Source organism: Macaca nemestrina, chromosome 2, assembly GCF_043159975.1.
Source record: "Macaca nemestrina isolate mMacNem1 chromosome 2, mMacNem.hap1, whole genome shotgun sequence".
Taxonomy (NCBI): Eukaryota; Metazoa; Chordata; class Mammalia; order Primates; family Cercopithecidae; genus Macaca; species Macaca nemestrina.
The window spans coordinates 9,758,677-9,779,670 of NC_092126.1; the positions used below are offsets into that span (position 1 = coordinate 9,758,677).

Here is a 20,994-nt window from a genome sequence, read left to right on the forward strand (position 1 = left end):
ACTCCTATTCAACATAGTATTGGAAGTTCTAGTCAGGGCAATCAGGCAACAGAAAGAAATAAAGAGTATTCAAACAGGAAGAGGGGAAGTCAAATTGTCTCTGTTTGCAGATGACAAGATTGTATATTTAGAAAACCCCATCATCTCAACCCAAAATCTCCTTAAGCTGATAAGCAACTTCAGCAAAGTCTCAGGATACAAAATCAATGTACAAAAATCACAAGCATTCCTAAAACCAATAATAGAAAGAGTGCCAAATCATGAGTGAACTCCCATTCACAATTGCTACAAAGAAAATAAAATACCTAGGAATACAACTTACAAGAGCTATGAATGACTCTTTCATGGAGAATTACAAACCACTGCTCAAAGAAATAAGAGAGGACACAACCAAATGGAAAAACATTCCATGCTCACGGATAAGAATCAATATCATGAAAATGGCCATACTGTCCAAAGTAATTTACAGATTCAATGCTATCCCCATCAAGCTAGCATTGTCATTCTTCACAGAAGTAGAAAAAACTACTTTAAATTTCATATGGAACCAAAAAGGAGCCCATATAGCCACAATAATCCTAAGCAAAAAGAACAAAGCTGGAGGCATCACGCTACCTGACTTCAAACTAAACTACAAGGCTACAGTAACCAAAATAGCATGGTACTAGTACCAAGACAGATATATAAACCAATGTAACAGAACACAGGCCTCAGAAATAACACCACACATCTACAACCATCTGATCTTTGACAAACCTGACAAGAACAAGCAATGGGGAGAGATTCTCTATTTAACAAACGCTGTTTGGAAAACTGGCTAGCCATATGCAGAAAACTGAAACTGGACCCCTTCCTTACACCTTATACAAAAATTAACTCAAGATGAATTAAAAACTTAAATGTGAGACCCAAAACTATAAAACCCTAGAAGAAAACCTAAGCAATATCATTCAAGACATAGGAATGGACAAAGACTTTATGACTAAAACACCAAAAGCAATGGCAACAAAAGCTAAAATTGACAAATGGGATCTAATTAAACTAAAGAGCTTCTGCACAGCAAAAGAAATGATCAGAGTGAACAGGCAACCTACAGAATGGGAAAAAAGTTTTGCAATCCATCCATCTGACAAAGGGCTAATATCTAGATCCTACAAAAAACTTAAACAAATTTACAATAAAAAAAAACTCCATCGAAAAGTGGGTGAAGGATATAAACAGACACTTCTCAAAACAAGAGATTTATGTGGCCAACTAACATATGAAAAAATCCTCATCTCACTGGTCATTAGAACAATGCAAATCAAAACCACAATGAGATACCATCTCATGCCAGCTAGAACGGTGATCATTAAAAAATCAGGAAACAACAGATGCTGGAGAGGATGTAGAGAAATAGGAACACTTTTACACTGTTGGTGGGAGTGTAAATTAGTTCAACCATTGTGGATGACAGTGTGGCAATTCCTTAAGGATCTAGAACAAGAAATACCATTTGATCCAACAATCCCATTACTAGGTATATACCCAAAGGATTATAAATCATTCTACTATAAAGATACATGCACATGTATGTTTATTGCGGCACTATTCACAATAGCAAAGACTTGGAACCAACCCAAATGCCCAACAATGATAGACTGGATAAAGAAAGTGTGGCCCATATACACCATGGAATACTATGCAGCCATAAAAAAGGATGAGTTCATGTCCTTTGCCGGGACATGGATGAAGTTGGAAACCATCATTCTCAGCAAACTAACATAGGAACAGAAAACCAAACACCACATGTTCTCACTCATAAGTGGGAGCTGAACAATGAGAACACATGGACACAGCGAGGGGAACATCACACACCAGGGCCTGTCAGGGGGGTGGGGGCTTAGGGAGGGATAGCATTAGGAGAAATATCTAAAGTAGATGATGGGTTGATGGGTGCAGCAAACCACCATGGCATGTGTATACCTCTGTAACAAACCTGTACGTTCTGCACATGTATCCCAGAAGCTAAAGTATAATTAAACACACACACACATACACACACACACACACACACACACACACACACAAGACGACACCAAAAAGAAAAATATGGTACGAACATTAGCCTAACCTTTTCTATATTAGCAGGGCCACCAAAGAGAAAAGCATATAGGTTAGAACACTGGCTATAATACAGTAGTTCAAGTTCAAAGATGTACACATGAGGGAGGAAGACCAGAACTATCCAACTGGATGAAGACAGAGAAAAGGGAGCATATTCATTTGAGATTCCAGAGATCGTTATACTATGTAGCTCTGCATGGGATAACCATATTGCACAAGGCATGCATTTTAGGTTGTTAGGAGTTCCTGTTCTTTTTCTTATTCTTTTTGTAAAAACCAGAAAACTCCCTGGTCACAATCTCATCTCTCCCAAAACTGCATTTAGTTTAATGAGGTGTTTGCAAAATTCACTGGGATTTTGGGAAGACTGGCAGGAAAGACAGCCTAGAAAAATTATCAAAGAAAAAGCTGTGTCTTTGGGTATTGAACACAGTTCTAGCAAAGACATAAAAGCAAAAGGCAGGCATTTAAAATAAGCTCAAAGGCCCCGCTGAATGCTTATGATTTCCAAGTACCATAATCTGCTAACACTAGAAAACAGACTATTTATAGTATTTGAGGTTGTTTTTGAAAACCGTGCTATTGAACCTTGATTTTCTGTTACTTAGCGATTACTGATGATTACTGACCAAAATATTCCACAATAAAAGGGAACAGTGGTAATAACGTTGGCACAACCTGGGAAGGGAAATATCCACCTCTACTCTTCAGAGACCTAGAGGAAGAGAAAGGTAAATGGGGAAGAGAAAGGTACATGCATTGGTCAAGGCCAGAGCAAAAGCTGGCACTAACCCCATGAGAAAAATGCAGAAGTTCTGATTCTCAGCATATACTGTGAACCACCAGCTGTTCTCACTTCCCCTGCCAACAGTGTTGACTTTGGCCGGTGAGGGAAGAACTAGTTTCACAAACAATTAGCACAATAAGAAATAAGGGTGGGGTACTTAGGAGCCATAACCTTGGTGGACCACTTTTTGACTGTAAGATCACTGCCAGGCTTTAAAAATAAATGTTATTTGTTCCTTCAGCATTTCACTGGACATGTTTATAATAAAATCAAGTTGGCAATTATTGGTTGTATCGATGGGGTTGAATCTTTTGTTAAGGAATACAAGAAGCTTAAGCGGGTGGAGAGAGGCAAAATTGACCAAAATAATTAACTTTCACAATATAAAAGCTGCCGTAAGAGCCACCACAAATGAAACAGCAGAAAAACAAAAGGGGATTTCTGCAGTTATTAATTGCTATATTACCCTTATCATCATTACATAACCCAGTAGCTTCTGGGGGACACCAAATGGTATATTTTCTGAAGACACTCTGGCCAACTAGGTTAGGCAATGGCCTCCTTGAACCAAAACTATTGCTGCTTCAGGCTTGCTTTCTGCCTTGATTAAACACAGTGGCAGGCTCCAGTTGAAGGGATGATTCTTCTTTTTTGAAGGGAGGTAGAATAGAGTAATTGCCAGATGTTTGCAATTTTAGCTATAAAAAGATGGCTGCTTTCCATTCCTGTGTATGTTGGATCTTTTTTCTTTCTACCCAAGCTATTGTGGTTCACTAAAATAGGCCACTGCACTGATGAATCATCATTCAGGACTGCAATAATGGAAGCAGAACAAATATGACATTTTAAATTCACATAAAAGAAAAATAAATAAAAATACATGGGTAATAGTTACATGCTAAGGAACAGAAAGCATGTTGCAGTCTAAAGAACACAATTTGGTTCAAACAAGTTATGCCTGAATCTACTCTGGACTACTTTTTACCTGTTTGGTCTGGGGCAAGTCACCTCACCACCAACCTTCCCTCTCTTCAACAGTAAAATGGGGGATGAGGGGGTACCATCTCATTCAGCAGAAAGAACCCACGCCCTAGCCATCTCTATGCCCTGCCTTGCATATGCACAGCTCAGGCAACATGTGCAAATATTTGTTGTGTGAATAGATTAAATATATACACATATAAAATGTTAGAAACCATATATCATGATCTAATTGTATACATGTTACACTCTCTACTGTAGTTACTACAACCCCACCACCACCACATACTCAGTTTTTGCTACAAACACAGCCTACTAATTTGGTAAGAGTAGAAATAAAAACCTGTTTTGTTTATTTAGGCAGCAACAATATAACTGGCTTGAGAGACTGGTGACCCCTAGACAGAGATGTTACCTTTCTTAATGGGTAAGTTAAGAATCTCTTTGAGGATCTGATGGTGTTATGAACCCTTTCCCTGAAAAAAGACATACACACAGACTAAGTTTAAATACAATTTCAGGAGATTGGCTTAATCCAAAATACGAATCTCGAAAATGAATGGAACCCAAAATAAAATCCCTAATTAAATTAATTTTTCTGAGATTGTGTAGTTAATAATCCCTAAAATCTCTCTGTAGCAACTGACATTTTGGAAACTTAATTTCTCTAATTAATAAAAATCAATAGTTTCTTTCTGAAATGTTCATCTACTTTTTAACTGTACTTATAGTTCAATAGTAAAAACACTACTTCTCAAAGAGATAATATAAATATGAATCATTTTTTGCCACATTGACAAAGTTCAAGTAAAGTAATTCTACTTCTAACAAAGGTGGAATCTTAATTCTAGCGAAGACAAACATATGCCAAGCCAATTCTAAAATCTCAATCAGCAAATACAAAAAAAACAAGGATACAACTAAGATCATTTTTTAAATGGTCAGCATGAGCTATATGGGATTTTATAATTTAAAATCTGAATTTTTAAAAAAAATACTATGGATATGACCCTCGGAGCTAATGTTCATATTTTCATTTCAATAATAGTAGCAACAATAATGGTCACATCTTCCACTGAGTTTGTCATTATTTTGTGCCAAATATATGTCAATTCACGACTTCATTTAACTTTGAAAACAACTTTTTAAGATACAAATATCTCTATTTTATTTATTTATTTATTATTTTTATTTATTCATTTATTTGAGATGGAGTCTTACTCTGTCACCTAGGCTGGAATGTAGTGGCTCACTGCAACCTCCACCTCCTGTATTCAAGTGATTCTCCTGCCTCAGCCTACCAAGTAACTGGGATTTACAGGTGCGTGCCACCATGCCCAGCTAATTTTTGTATTTTTAGTAGAGACAGGGTTTCACCATGTTGGTCAGGCTGGTCTTGAACTCCTGATCTCAGGTGATCCACCCTTGGCCTCCCAAAGTGCTGGGGTTACAGGTGTGAGCCACCACACCTAGTAGATAAATATCCCTATTTTAAAATTGAAAGAACTTAGGTTGCTACTTATCCTGGTGAGGCCAAGTTCCCAGAAAATTAAGAGGTGAAATCAAAACTGGAACCCAGATCTATCTGATGCCAGAGTCTATATGCTTAATCACCTCCCTGAGTCTTTCTTCTCTGTAACCTTCCAATACTACCTTGGCTCCAAGCAAACTCTTTCTTCTGATAGAGTTAGCCACAGAGTCACTTCACAAATAGAAGCTTTACAGTAAAGCTTTATATTGTTAGTTAACTGGTCATTTTCAAATGTCAAATTTCTAATGAAAATGTAAACTGTTTAAGGGCTACGATGTGTTTATACTTTTTCCTGTCCACTACTGAGCCCCGTTAATAACAATGGCACAAGATGGAAGTGAATAGGCGCCAATAAAAGAACTGAATTCAATGCAGATGTCAAGATATAAAACAGTGAAATCTGTCTACCAGGGATCACATTGGGTGGCATGCATGACACTTACTGTCACCTCAAGTGGTGATATTTCTGGATACACCTCATAGAACTTGGAGATTTCTTTCCCAGGAGGTAATTTTTACAGAGGATGCACTTAAGAAAACCCAAGTCATTACAACATACATAAACAGATGAATAACAAAAATAATGACAAATTAAAATGCCATTTTTACAGAATGGTAAGAAATAAAATAAAATGTCATTTTAATTCCATTGTAATGTCAGTAAAACTACCAGTGATATCTGAAAAGTTTAAGCAAGATGACATAATTCAACTGAACTAAGGAAAATTCCAAATGGTTATTCCAAAGGTCTTGTCAAATAATGACTCCTTGAGAAAAATTATTTCATTTAATAAAAGTAATAATGCATTAACATGAGATACATGTACGGCTGAGGAACACCTACAGACTTGGATTTAGGAGATAAGGGTCCAATTTCCACCTTTGCAATATGCCAGCTATTTCACTTTACATACATTATACTCTGCAGATTGAGGATGATAATAACTTTTTTACAGAGTAGCTAGAAAGATAAGGTAAGCAGTAAAGCAAAGTAGACTTCAGATGCAATGAAGGCAAATAAATCCACCATAATACTGTTCAATAGTTAAGATACTGTTCTGCCAGATAAGTTGTTTTAGTAATTGTAATAATTCATTATTACCAAATACTGTTTATTGTACCTTACCAATACTTAAGGGAAGATACTAAAATTTGGTCAAATGTGAGACTTCTATATATATTAGCCTAATCATGGGTCTCTGAATCACAGAATTTTCATTTGTCTTTAGGAACCATAATAATGTAGGAACTATAATAACATTGCAGGATATTCTGATGATTAAACTAGATAATACGTGAGAAAGTGCTCTAAAATTTATTCACATTCATGCACACTCATACTAACACATATTTAAAATTGCAAGTTGTAGTGAACATTTCACAATAAAATCCTTCTTTCATTGCTTCCTGTTTTCTCAGGATTACCCCAACGTGTGAATAAGTAAGAGAGAAAAACAGAACAAAAAATGATTAAGTTAGCTTACACCTCCATTCTTAATGGTGTGTGTTTGACTAGGTAAAAAAAAAAAAAAAAAAAAAAAAGCTGCCTGAAATTGTTTCAGGAAATTTAAAGAGAACTGCCTTTTGCTTTTTTTTTCTTGCCTTAGCATCTGTATGCAAAGGCACATTTCATTCTAAAATATAACAAACAAGTGCAGAGAGATAGCAATAGTAGTTCTGGCCAGTACCTCCAGGAAAGTACTTCTTGCCTGTGGTATAAGATCTTATTTCTTGGTCCTTCCTCTCTGTAGCTACCTAACTTCCTGGAGCTATTTCTAGAGGTAAGTTTCAGAGCATGCTAGAACATTTGGGTCTACCCATAGTGAAGTCACTCTGTTCACATTGCAAAGCTATTCCCAGGAGCCCAGATGCACTGCCTGAGGACATCAGCAAAGAACTGCCAAAATCAAAAGGGTCGGGATGGGGGCCATTCTCTGCTTTTGCACATGCAGTTCCCTTTACTTGGCATGGCATGCTGTCCACCGCCCTTTTCTGCTTGGTAAACAACTAACTCATTCTCTAACACTCAGATCAGATGTGTCCTTGTCTGTGATGCTTTCCCCAGTTCCTCCTAGCAGACATCCTTCATATTATATTATGGCACTACATTTACATAATGCAACCTTTATGGGCATGTGGTGCCTATTATATGTCTATATTGACTAGTAGACTTATCTATTCTATTTGAAGACAGCAACATACAGAACAATGTAAAGAACATATAATAAGGGAGAGTGCTGGAAGAGCAAACTGCTAGAAGGCTCAGGGTGCCACCTCCCAATGACCTAGACTCCTCTGCCCCAGGTGCTGTCCTAAGCCATCAGGTCTCTCTGAATGCAGTAATTTTAAGAAAGGATGATAAAAATGCCATACTGATTTTTTTTAAGTTCTTTAAGTCAATCGTTATTTTAGGGTATGATTTCTTTATATGGCATATTTGCCCAAAGCCTCAGGTGTCAGATTTATTTTATAATGTCCATAATGAATCCATTTTTAGATAATTAACATAGCCCTACTGTGACCCAAAATTTTGTGAGATTTCAGGCATTGCTACCTAAAGCAACACAATAGCAAGAGCTCTGTAATGCAGAAGCTTGGCCATGACTAGGGCATTCTCGAAGAATCCGTTTTTGTCATTGTTTGAAATCTTTTGGTTTTGGATCCCAAATAAAATGACCTGGGACAACATATGCAAAAGATTGGTGTCTACGATGAAAGCACTGAGGGAAAAGAATAGCAACATGAAGGATGCTCTCTGAATCTGTACTACGTTCACATGATAAAGATGCTTAACACTTCAAAAGCTACCGTCATTAACTATGGGAGAAAGAGTACACTCTCAGGACCTGGAGAAGGTTCCAAGGAGACTAAGGCACTGGTCTCTGAAATTAATAAAATAAATGAGAGGTTCCCAAACTTTGGTTGAGAATCAATCACAATTCCCAGGGAGTTGTGCTTTATGTTTTAATTTTGCTTTGTTTTAATGCAGATTCCTGAGGCCCATGGCCAGAGATTTTGATTCTGTAGAATTGTGATGCGACCTAGGACCTGCTTTAATATTTTTCTTTTGAAAAATGTTCTCCAAGTCTTTCTGATGACTGGCCAGCTTTGAAAACCAGTTTAAAGCATACATTCTGGCAGGGATACATATAGCAGTGATCTTTCAAAGTATCATACAAGCAATTCAGATGGCATGTAAGATAGAACTTTGAGTAAGAGAATAATACATTAAGAAAACTATATGCATTTCTTTATTTTACTTTTATTAAACCTGTTTTGAAATATAGACTCACAGAAAGTTGCAAAAATAGTACAGAGTCCCATGTACACTTTACCCAGGTTCCCTGAATGGTAACTCTCATAAAGGTATAACACATTACAAAACCCAGCAAACTGACATTGTTACTGTTAACTAGACCTTACTCAGCTTTTACCATTTTATAACCTGCATTGATTTGTGTGTGCATACAGTTCTACGTAATTTTATCCCATGTTTAGATTCATGTAACCATCACTCCAATTGAGGTACGGAACTGTTCCACCCACACAGACTCTTGCTGCATCCTCTTAGTATGAATGACCAGTACTTGTCCCACCTGACCCAGCCATGTCTGTCCCCTAGCAATCATGAATATGTCCTTCATCTCTAGAGCTTTGTCTTAAAATGAAATCATACAATATATGTAATCTTTCGAGACAGTTTTTTCATTAAGCATGTCCAGGTTATTGCATATATCAATAACACTTCATTCTTTTTTACTGCTGAATAGTATTATTCCATTGTATGGCTGTACCAGACTTCACTGAAACATTTGCCCATCAAAGGATATTTGGGTTGTTTCCAGTGTTTTGTTATTATGATTAAAAAAAAAAAAAGTTGCTCTGAACATCCATGTACAGGTTTTTTTTGTGAACATAACATTTTGATTCTCTAGATTAAATGCCAAAGGGTGTATCTGCTGAGTCATATGGTTAGTACACGTTTACTTTTGTAAAATATCACCAAAGAGTTTTCCATAGTGGCTACGAAATTTTGCACATTCCTACCAGCATTGTGAGAGATCATTTCTCCACATCCTCAGCAGCATATGAGACACATTTTTATTTTAGCTTTTCTAATACATGTGTGGTGACATCTCTTTGTGGCTCTCTGTATATTTTTATTATCAAAAAAGCAATGAAATTCTCTTCAGATGTAAAACATGGAGTGACAATAGTATTGTATGCTTGTATAATTTAAAAATAAAGATGATTAATGTGTATCTCACCACACAAATCAGCATTAATTATTGTTTTTGAACCAGACAAGAATTAGGAGGAACTCATCACCTTATTAAGGGACTCATTTCAGCAGTTAATTAAGCTGACAAGTTACAAAATAAAAGAGATTTCTGTCAACAATACACAGACTTCTCCTTGTTCTAAAACATCTAGTCCACTTTGTTTGGGTATATTAGTTCAATCACTGTAACTTCTAAACAAGTCCCCCAGAATGCATCTATGAGAGAGGAATCCCCAGGATCATGGCTCGGCTTCCCTACTTACTATCTGCAATACTGAACAAGCCACCTGCCTTTCTGAGTCTCTGAAATGAATATTAAATTGTTGCCTGCATTCAAGATTTTTCATTGGTTATTTACAGCACTCCTGGGCAAAGAACGTGTACGTCCCTGAAATGTATTAGTGAATACATTCTCAACTATTCTCATCTAGGAAAGAAAGGGGTTGCATTAGATAACTTTTAAGATTCACCCTGGTTCTAGAATTTTATAGTTTATATAGTGTTGAGGCATTATAATCCCTATCACTGTTACTAGAAGTTAATGACATCAGTACTTACAGATAACATGCTAAATTATTATTATATTTATATTAGCACATATTCGTTAGTACAGACTGAGTATTCCGTATACAAAACACTTGGGACATGAAGTGTTTCAAATTTCAGATGTTTTGGATTTTTGGAATATTTACGCATACCAGCTGAGCAATCCCAATCCACAATTCTGAAATTCACAATGTTCCCATGAGCATTTCCTTTGAGCATTGTGTTGGCACTCAGAAAGTTTCAGATTTTTTCACATTTAAGATTTCAGATTTTTGGATTAGGGTTACTTAACCTATATTAAAGTATTTTTTATAATTTTGAATAATTATTGGTAATTACATATAAGGTTATAAAATGCATTTATTAAATAAATTTTATTTCACAATTGTATCACTATTAATTATTATTAATAATGTTATTTTTATTAGAGCAAGAAAATACATCCCAAGAGTGCAGGAACTAGTCTCTGTTTCACTCACTGCCATAACTTCAGCCCCTAGAAGAGTATCTGGCACAAGATCTGTTTTAAGTAAATGATTGCTGAATAAGTATATACTAGTAGCTCCTTGGGGTTATAAGGTATTTTACGGTTTAAAAACATTTTCACATTTATCATCATATTTGGCTTTCAAAACAATCTTGTGAGACAGTTAGTATTACCAGCTAATATTTTATGAATTAAAGAGGATATGGAATAGAAAAGCATCACGCCCAAGGCCAAGTGGTGAAACCAAAGCTTGAATGTAACTGCGCCGACCATCAAGCCAGGGCTGCATCTTGGCACTTTTGAGCGTCAATAAGGCCTACGAATATTTGGTAAGATCTGATGTCACTCCAAGAATTACAAGTGAATTTCTCTGCTGAAAGATGCAGTGTAAAGATCAAATTAATACAGTTAATATTTGATCCTTTAATGAATACACAGCTTGTTCTTTTGTCCCCCTGAGGACCTGAAAATTAAAACTCATGCACTGCACTGTGCAGTGATGGATGAGGCTCAAGCTGCTTATGCTCATCCAGAAAACGGGCATGCCAGGCAAACCCGAGCTTCATTACAGGTCCTGAGGTTTCTGTGAATTTGTGGCTATTCTCATGGCATAACATGCATACTTATAACAAACATCCAAGATGTTACAACTGCAGTCTGTAATTGCAATTCACAGGACGGTCAGGATTACAAAAAGATGCTTCCCATCTGTAACCTCCAAAAGAGATGTTTCCCATTTGTATCTCCAAAGTTAGAGCAAGATTCTCTTTGCATGGGGAAAAGGACAATAGGACTCCAGAGACAGAAAAGCACACCGTGAGGACCATACATTCACAGCAAAAATAATGGGGAAAATCCAGTCTAAATTATTTCTTTAAATAGAATGCCATAAGTGGACATCAGTTCCCCTCACACGTTAGTTATCTGCTAAGAAAACAAATGCGTCCTGCCTAACCAGGATACATGGCTTCACATCACTGATGGCTAATTCTCCACCAAGCATCAAAAATCCAGGACTCATCAGTCCCTAGGAACCAAGCTCCAAACGTGCCTGGTTCCCATAAACCATGGTGGTGCAGCTGAACGAGTGCATTTAGGAAACCTGGGTTCCGGATCAATTCAGCCCCAAACTCATGGGTAGATTAGCAATCAACTATAACTGTTTCCCCTCCATGGAATAATAAATTCATAACCTCACGGTAGCAGAAAGCATAGAAAAATGTTGTTAAAAAAAATAATCCAGGCTTAGGACCCCTATTTAATATAATTCACCTCACCTGTCTTGATCTATCTTGACAAGTCTATGTGAACCAATATACACAAAGCTGGTTTGTGAAAAGGGTCACCATTTTGAAATTAATTTCAAAGAAGAATCATGAAATAATAAAATAATGAAGTTAAAGGAGACATCAGACTGTCTGGCCAACCCTTTAATAAATGGAAGCATTTAAAATTAGTAAGGGCCCTGGGTGTGAGGGTCTCCCTCTACTCTTTTACTAGCTACACGATTCTTTAATAAACTCTTCCACTTCTATTACTTACAAATCATCAAAATGACAATAACATCTGTTCTACCTACCTCAGAGAGCTACAGTAAGAATTTCCTACTGAAATGAAAAGACAATGAACACACAAGTGCTAAATAAACTGTAAAAGAGTATACCAATATAAAACAATTCCACCAAAAGGATCACGTGGAATTGGTACCTAATGCAGACCCAAAGTCTGAATGGTCACAAACCGTTTCCAATATTTGCCTTTATGTATTAAAGGAAAATGTCTTCTCTTGTATATTCAGAAAAGGTAAAAGTTATTATATTTAGAGAGAGAGAGGGAGAAAGAAAAAGAGTGAGAACTGGCATGTCGTGCCAATTTGTTTTTTTAAAAATCTAACATAAAACCGTTTTTTAAAAAGAATTTCAGAAATTAAAGAAAGTGAATTCGAGGCCACAAGACAACTTCAGCTTCACAAACTTGCGAACTTTACAAATCTTTCCAAATGATGATCTATTTTAATGGTGGATAAAAAGTATTATCAAATTTCATTCAGCCAAATTAGAGAGAGAGAGAGACAGAGAAAGAGAGAGAGAGAGAGTGATTAATTTGGTGCAAAAGTAATCATGATTTTTGCCATTAAAGGCAACCTAATAGTAATCCCCAGAGTGTATTAGTAAGATAATTTCAAAAACCATCTTTTAAAAAGTACATTAGTACAGTAGGAAAGTTCATTTGCTTTCCTATTTACCAAAAACAGAAAAAGAACTATACTGTTCTGTTCTGCCATCAAAGTCTAAGACTGAGTTTAACTGCTGTTGTTGTTTTATTTTTGGGGGGTGGGGTGGTTGTTGTTTGTTTTATCTTTTTATTTTTTAATCTGGAGCAGAGTGAAAAACCCAGATTATAGGACAAACAACACTAAAGGCTAGTATTTTAAAGACCAGAAGAAAAATTGCATTATGTTATCTTGTTGTCATCAGTTAAACAGAATAGAAAGTGAGGGAACATCATATAAAATCTTTAAGAAGTGTGCTGCTATAAACATGCATGCGCAGGTGTCTTTTTCAGGTAGTGAGTTCTTTTCCCTTGGGTAGATACCCAGTAGTGGGACTGCTGTATCAAACGGTATGGCTACTTTAGTCCTTTAGGGAATCTCCATATTGTTTTTCATAGCAGTTGTACTAGCTTACATTCCCACCAACAGTGTAAAAGTGTCCCCTTTTCAGCATATCCATGCCAACATTTATTATTTTTTTAATTATGGCTATTCTTGCAGGAGTAAGGTGGTATCTCAATGTGGTTTTAATTTGCATTTCCTGGACAGTGAGCTGAGCGTTTTTTCATATGATTGTTGTCTGTAAATCTTCTAAATACCCATCAGCCAACAAATGGATAAAAAAAATGTGGTATATATACACTATGGGATACTACTCAGCCATAAAACAGTATGAAATAATGGCATTTGCAGCAACTTGGATAGAGTTGGAGACCATTATTCTACAAGTAACTCAGGAATGGAAAATCAAATACTGTATGTTCTCACTTATAAGTGGGAGCTAAGCTATGAGGATGCAAAGGCATAAGAATGATATAATGGACTTTGGGGACTCAGGGTGAAGGGTGGGAAGGATGAGAGGGATAAAAGACTACAGCGTACACTGCTCGGGCAACAGGCACACCGAAATCTCAGAAATCACCACTACATAACTTCTCCGTGTAAGCAAAAACCACCTGTTCCCCAACAGCTATTTAACTAAAAAATAAAAAATAAAAAATAACTATATACACAAATATGAGTGCCCCAGAAAGACAAGTTGATATGGAAAACATGTGAGTATTTTTCTACTTTCACAGTCAGAATTAAAACACGGGAAAGCAAACCCAGAGATTACATATATAACACCAAGGTGGGAAATATAAGCTCAAAGAACGGGCATAGGAAGGAAAAGTAATTCAAAGACATAGGTCGAAGCTGCAGAACCACAGTGTCTCATAAGCTGCTAAGAACCTAGCACATGTATCTGGAGAAGTAGCTTTATATTACTGTGCTTTATCAATTAACTCAGTTCTGCAAACACTATTGAGTCCCTAGTATGTGTCAGGTATCCTGTTAGGTGCTGTTGAGGGAAAAGGCATGAGTCAGGCAGCCCATGAGTCTCAAAGTTCAGACTCCACTAGAGAAGACAGGTGCATATACAAGCAAATCTATTAAAAACACATTGTCATAAGAACTGTATACAATGCATGAGGTTATGGGGTAGTAAAGAACAGTTTGCCATTAGAATACAGTACAAGGTTTGGGATAACTCTAGAGTTAGAGGGAAAAGACTTGAGTGCCAACTCGGCTCGGAGCAGACTGTGCTTCTCTGAACAAATAACTTACACCTTCTAGACTGCAGTTTTCACATTCACATCAGAACAAGATGGATTGAGTGATTTCTATTAGTTCTAACTTTCTGCATTTGTGGTTGAGCTTCGTGAAGGTCAACTTTTAAGCAATGAATTAAAAGACTGTAGAAGCAGGAAACTGGGGGACAAGTACATGCTAAAAGCAAAAAACAGCATGAGCTGAGGCAATACAGAGCATAAGCTGTTATCACCAATGCATCCTGGAAATAAAACCTGTGCTACCTACTATCTTGGGAATTTCACTAAGAGTATAGAACATTCTGAACGAAAAAAAGAAAAGAAAAAGAATGGTTATAAACTTTTAAAATGTGTAAACATTTAAACACAATAGACATAAGTTACAAAAATGTTCAGAGTAACAGAATGCACTGATAACATTTAAATTAAATATAAAGAAAAGCAAATCTACTTCCAACAAATACATGGATACATCTTCGTGTCATACAGCAGATGCAGAAATGTAGCTTCTATTTTAAAAAGTCTGAATGTCCATAAACTGTTCCCAAGATTTGTCTTTATCTTATGTATTAAAGGAAAATTTCTTCTCTTGCATATTCAGAAAAGGTAAAGGTTATTATATTTAGAGAGAGGGGGAGAGAGAAAAAGAGTGAGAATTGGCAGAAATGCAAGAGAGAACCAAAATTTCAGAAAACAAAAGACTGAGTTATACCATATTCCAAACTGCTTTGGAGAAGCATTACTGAGCAGTGCACTCACCCAGCCAGCCATCCGCCAGCCATCCAAATATATATGCATACATAAGAACACACAGACATACATTTGACCATATGCAACCATTCCTACTAAAAACACAGTAGCATAATATGAGCTATGAGGAACATAAGGACGAGTGAGAAACCATGTCTTGTTGCTTCAATGAGGAAGCAAAGCTTATATATATTCTTATAAGGGACGCAGGGACGTATCACTGTAATGTGGGGCTTGGTGCCACACGTGCTGTGAATAGAAGGACAAGCAGTATCACGTGCTGGATATGGACAGCAGCCTTAGTTCAGAAACATACTCCAAACAAATCATAGAGAATGTCACCTCCTTTAAGCTTCCATTTCTTTATAAGAAAAATTAAAAAAAAAAAAACCATTTTGTAGGGTTACATAATAAGGCAATAAAATAATAATGAGAAAGCAAAGAGCCTGGCATGTACTACATGTTCAATATGGGACAGAATGTAAGCGGCAGCAATAACAAAAGTAGTAGAAATTTGGATAAGTCAAATAATAAGATGTGGAAACTCGGGGAAAGGAGTAATTACTTCTGATCTAGGCCACACCTAGACATTTTGGAGAAAGTGATACAAACAGAATTTTAGCAGGTAACAAAAACATGTGGGGTGACATGTTGAGAGGGGACCAAGGACTGTGCGCTGCAGAGCATGCAAACAAATCACTTCTCTGTTCCTAGAGAATAAGACAGCGGGTGAACACACATAGTACAGGGAGGGCATGTCAAATTCACAATAAAGGAGTCCAAAGGGAGGCCACTATGTGCTTCTCTTCTCCCTATCTCATATATGCCATTTATTAGCCCTCTTAATATAGGATCTGCCCTCACCATAATGCTCAGGCCTATAAGAACTCTCATATCTACAAAGACTTCCTCACACCTTTGCCTTTTGCTCTACAACTGAACATGTCTCTATTCTGTTCAGATTAGAGGGAGGTCCACTGAAGCTTTCCCCAGAAATTAGGTGACAAAACAGCAATGCCCCTAGTCAGATGACAAAGGGAAACACTGAAAACATAAATGAGGGCCAGGCACGGTGGCTCACGCATGTAATCCCAGCCCTTTGGGAGGCCGAGGCTGGCGGATCACCTGAGGTCAGGAGTTCGAGATGAGACTGACCAACACGGAGAAACCCCGTCTCTACTGAAAATACAAAATTAGCCGGGCACGGTGGTGCATGCCTATAATCCAGCTACTCGGGAGGGTGAGGTTGAGAATCACTTGAACCCGGGAGTCGGAGGTTGCAGTGAGTCAAGATCACGCCATTGTACTCCAGCCTGGACAACGAGAGTGAAACTCCATCTCAAAAAAAAAAAAAAAAACAAACCATAATGAGGAGGCCAACATATGGCTCCTCCTGTCCCTATGAAGAGAGATTCTCTTCCAGATCCCATTCATCCCATTCCCAAGCCCTGAAATCACTAAAGAAGGATGAGTCAAAGAAAGCCAGTTCCACTAAGTGATTGATAAATTGCAAAGATGCAGTCTCCTGCTAAGGCAATAAAACATCATGGAGTGCTATAGAGATTAGTACAGCACCCAAGGCTTCATTTACTGTTTTTCAAGAGCAGCTTTCTAAAGGTCTTGTTCTTGTACTTTCTGAGGCAAAGGATACCCAACGATCCACAGCTGCAGCTTAGCCATGCATGCTGAAGCCTGATCCTCTCTACCACCCAGCCTAGGTGTTCACCTTACACAAGCCAGACATCTGAACTAGGCCTCTGGGACCCGACCCAAAATACTAATAGACTAGTAAAGTGTTTCCTGGGCGCAGGAGAGGACAGGAAAGAAAATAGGAGGACTGGACTATATCACAGAGTGTGAAACACCTGTGTGCAATATTGACAAAACAAACATTAATGTCATTCAAGAAGCAACTGGAAACATCACGGAGAGGGGTAAGATATTAATAATTTTTTTAATGGTGGGACAGGGACAGAAAACAAAGGGAATTAAATCTCCTTTCACTGCCTCTTCTCTCTCAGCTCCTATTCTTCAGTTTTTTTTGTTTGTTTGTTTGTTTGTTTTTTTAAGCTATTGTTTCTTGAGTTTGAATAAGCTGCTAGCATTCGTTGGTAAAAATATGGAACCTTTTCAATCAGAGTATGGTACCATTTATACTGCCCCTGAGGCTTCGTGTGTGAGTGTATACACACACATACACACGAGAGCTGGAGCTCACGTAGACCTTCAAACTCTACGTGACGTAAACTAAATGCATTGTTATTAAAACCCCTGAAACTAGGCTTCACTCAAATTTGTCTGGGAGATTTAACCAATGCAAATCTCACAGGACACTCTAGACAACTTTATCCTTCAGCAGCCTAAGGGAAGAAAAACAGCCGGAGGAGGTAAACAATTCCATGCACTTTATTAGGTTCACTTTGTATAAGTGTCTGATTGGACTACTGCTTGGCAGCATTTGCGGACATTTGTCCAACGGCAAGAGGGAGGGACAACTGTCTGGTAGCTAAAACCCTACAAGAGAATGAGCTGGAGGTGGAAGATAATGCAGTAGAAAGGCATTGAGCTGTGACTAGAGGCCAGATTTCTAGTGTGAGCTCTAACCCCATTTCACTATGTAATCATAGCCATATAACCCATAAAAAGTCTTTTTCCTAAAAGGGGAGGTTGGTCTAGACTATATCCAGGGGCTCCTTTACTTTTAGTAGCCTATGACAACCACGCTGTGAATTCACAAACTACCTTTTTCTGACACAACTTTGTACTGCAAATCACCTACACAACACTGAATTTTCCTACTCCAAGTAACCAACTCTGAAATCCCAGCACTTACCCTCACCTCCAGGTTGTTTGTATGGATTGTACTTAGGTTTTGGAGCAACTACTGGTGCAAACTTTTTGGGTGGCTGTTGTGTAGACACTGAAATGCTGGGGTTCCCAAAGGAATGGGTGGTCTCCATCCGTGCAGGCACATGGCCGAGGGGCTCACCAGTGCTTTTGGGTGGCAGCCAAGATGGGTGAGACATTGTTGGAATCTGCAATGAAAAAGAAACGAACACTGTTTTTATAGAAGCATGAAAATGAAGACAGTACTCATTTCATTGCTACTTCATCTTAATCTATACTAAATGAATCTTGATAAAGTTCTCTGGAACGAAGAATGAAAGAAAATGGAAGAAGGAAAAATGAAGAGGCAGAGGAATCATGAGTAGAAAGAGGAGGAGGAAGAGGAGGGAGGACAGGAAGAGGAGGAAGGAGAGGAAAAGGAGAAAGAGAGAAAGAGACTGAGGAGGAGCAGGAAGAGAACACTCCCTCAAACTTGAATATCTCCCTTCCAATAGTCAACTATTTTAATGCCTAGCACTGTTGGGAAATAGATGTGAATAAGAAATGGTTCCTAACTTGAAGGAGTTTTTATGGTAGGAGAATGGAAAAGAGCTTGAATTTTATTAATAATCTATTAAATTAATTATCTCTCCAATTAAATGGTTATGTCTAAATGAAGTGCTAAGTTACCTAAGTGAGGTTAAGAACAAGTGTTGCTGAGATGCAGAAAAACATAGGCTCACTTCTTGGTAGGGGCAGAATTAACAAGATTTTATTGATGAGGTGATACACAGACTGGGTTTGAGTGCTAAGCAGGGTTGAGCCTGAAAAATGTTAGCAAAATATATAGGCAGAAAAGTACACGGCATTTACGTTTAGTGTGCTTGGAGGGGGAATAACAGAAAGTAGCAAGCAAAAGAACTAAAAGGTGGGTTGAAACCAAAGCACAGACAGCTTAGCAGCCACTGTTCAGTTTAAATTCATTCTTCAGTTATTAAGGAACCACTGAAAGTTTATTTTGGAAACAAGGGTTTAACAGATACCTCGCAGGACACTTTTAAATGACCCATCGGCAGGAGCAGCTCTGGTCCCCACCAAGGGGCACGTGGAAAAGGGGAAGAGGGGCATATTGGTTGTCACAATGTCTGGGACAATTATTGGAATTTAGGGCCAGAGGATAGAATATTCAACACATGTAATGCAAAGGTCAGCCCTGCACAACAAAGAAATGCCCATCAACATGTATGCTGAGCTGATACCATGTTGGACCTTCACGAAAAGCTCACTTCAACTAGGAGGGAACAATCAGATCAGCCCAGACGCTGCTCCGATCAGATTGCACACACCGTTTGAAGAAAGGAAATGTCTCCTCTGTCAGGGTAAGCCAAACACCTCTCCAGTCAGCCTGCCTGCTGGGGATGAGACTCAGAGGCTGCCGCCGAGGAGGGCTCTCCAAGCCTGATTGCAAGAGCTCTCCAGCATAGGGACGCCCGGAAGGCACCCTGTACCCGCCCCCAGCCCAAAAGCCACCTACTAATTTATTAATTGAACCGAATTAATTAAGAGGGCTACGTGATTACCTCCAGATGTCTGTAAAGACAAAGAGCATCAGAACACAGAAATCAAAGGCCTCAGTACATGGCACAGTAATAGAGAGACAGGGTGGAGGGGAGAGCTGGGAAAGAGTGCTGCCTGGACATTAACATCAGTCCACACCACCAACAAGTGGCATGACTTTGAACAGCATCTCCTCTAGAGCCTCAGATAGTTTCACTCTCTCAGAGGACTCAGCCAAGCACAATGGCTCACACCTCTAATCCCAGAACTTTGGAGGCCAAGGCACTTGAGGCCTGGAGGTTGAGAATAGCCTGGGCAATAGAATGAGACTCAGTCTCTACAAACAATTAAAAAATTAGCGGGATATAATGGTGCACACCTGCTGTTCCAGCTACTCAAGAGGCTGAGGTTGGAGGATCACTTGAGCCTGGGAGACTGAGGCTGTGGTAAGCTGTGATTGCACCACTGCACTCCAGCTTGGTCAACAGAGGGAGACCTTCTCTCAAAAAACAAACAAACATATAAACCTCTGTCTTCCTTAACTCTCAGAATTTTTATGGCAACCAATGAGATGATATTAAAGTACTTTTTATAGTATAAAGTGCTATGCAAAGTGAGAAAAAAAGATGCCTCTATTCTTATAGAAAGTCAATGGCAATTTTATGACTATCTTGCTTGGAAGAACAGCTTGACGTGCAGTTTTCTTAAAAGACAAGGATAACATGAATCAATGACAAAGACTCTAAACTGGGAATCAAGACACATGCTATTGAAGCCAGTGATGGTACTGGCTTTTCACTCTGGTTACAGGGCCTTTCTTTTCTTTTTTATCCCCTGTACCTTTTACATATTCGTATATACACACACATACATACATGTATATATATACATACACAAAGACACACATATACTTGCTAAACTGGGAGTTCCTTAAAAGGGTAAGGACCATATTTTACACATTTATAAACTACCATTAAGGCCTAGCACAAAACCAATATAGAAAAACAACCAATGAATGTCTGTTTTACTCATGGTTTTTAAATTTAGCTACACATTTGGAATAACTTGAGATGATTTTTTTTCTAAATACCAAAACCAAACCCATCTCACACGGCTGAGAAATGCCAATTTTGGTTTTGCTTTTGCTTTTAATTGAGGCTTGGTCTTCTACTAAATTGGGATAAAAGTGATAAAAGTGACTGGTTTGCTTTCAGTATGACTAAAGTGAATATAAGTGTGAAATAAAAGGGATCAAGTAAAGGTTTGAAACTTTTAAT

At 38.0% G+C, this 20,994-nt stretch overlaps 1 protein-coding gene across 9 annotated transcripts in view; it reads right to left on the bottom strand.

Moving 5' to 3' along the window:
* Positions 1 to 20,994, bottom strand: part of LP (LIM domain containing preferred translocation partner in lipoma) — a 723,802-nt gene that overhangs the window by 456,871 nt on the left and 245,937 nt on the right. For all 9 annotated transcript variants that reach the window (XR_011619543.1, XM_071090663.1, XM_011723147.3 and 6 more), the window contains one exon: positions 18,168 to 18,369. Coding sequence is in view for 8 of the 9 variants with exons in the window: in XM_071090663.1 (XP_070946764.1) it covers positions 18,168 to 18,360 (193 nt within the window). In the remaining variant the exon portion in view is untranslated. The remainder of the gene's footprint in view (positions 1 to 18,167; positions 18,370 to 20,994) is intronic.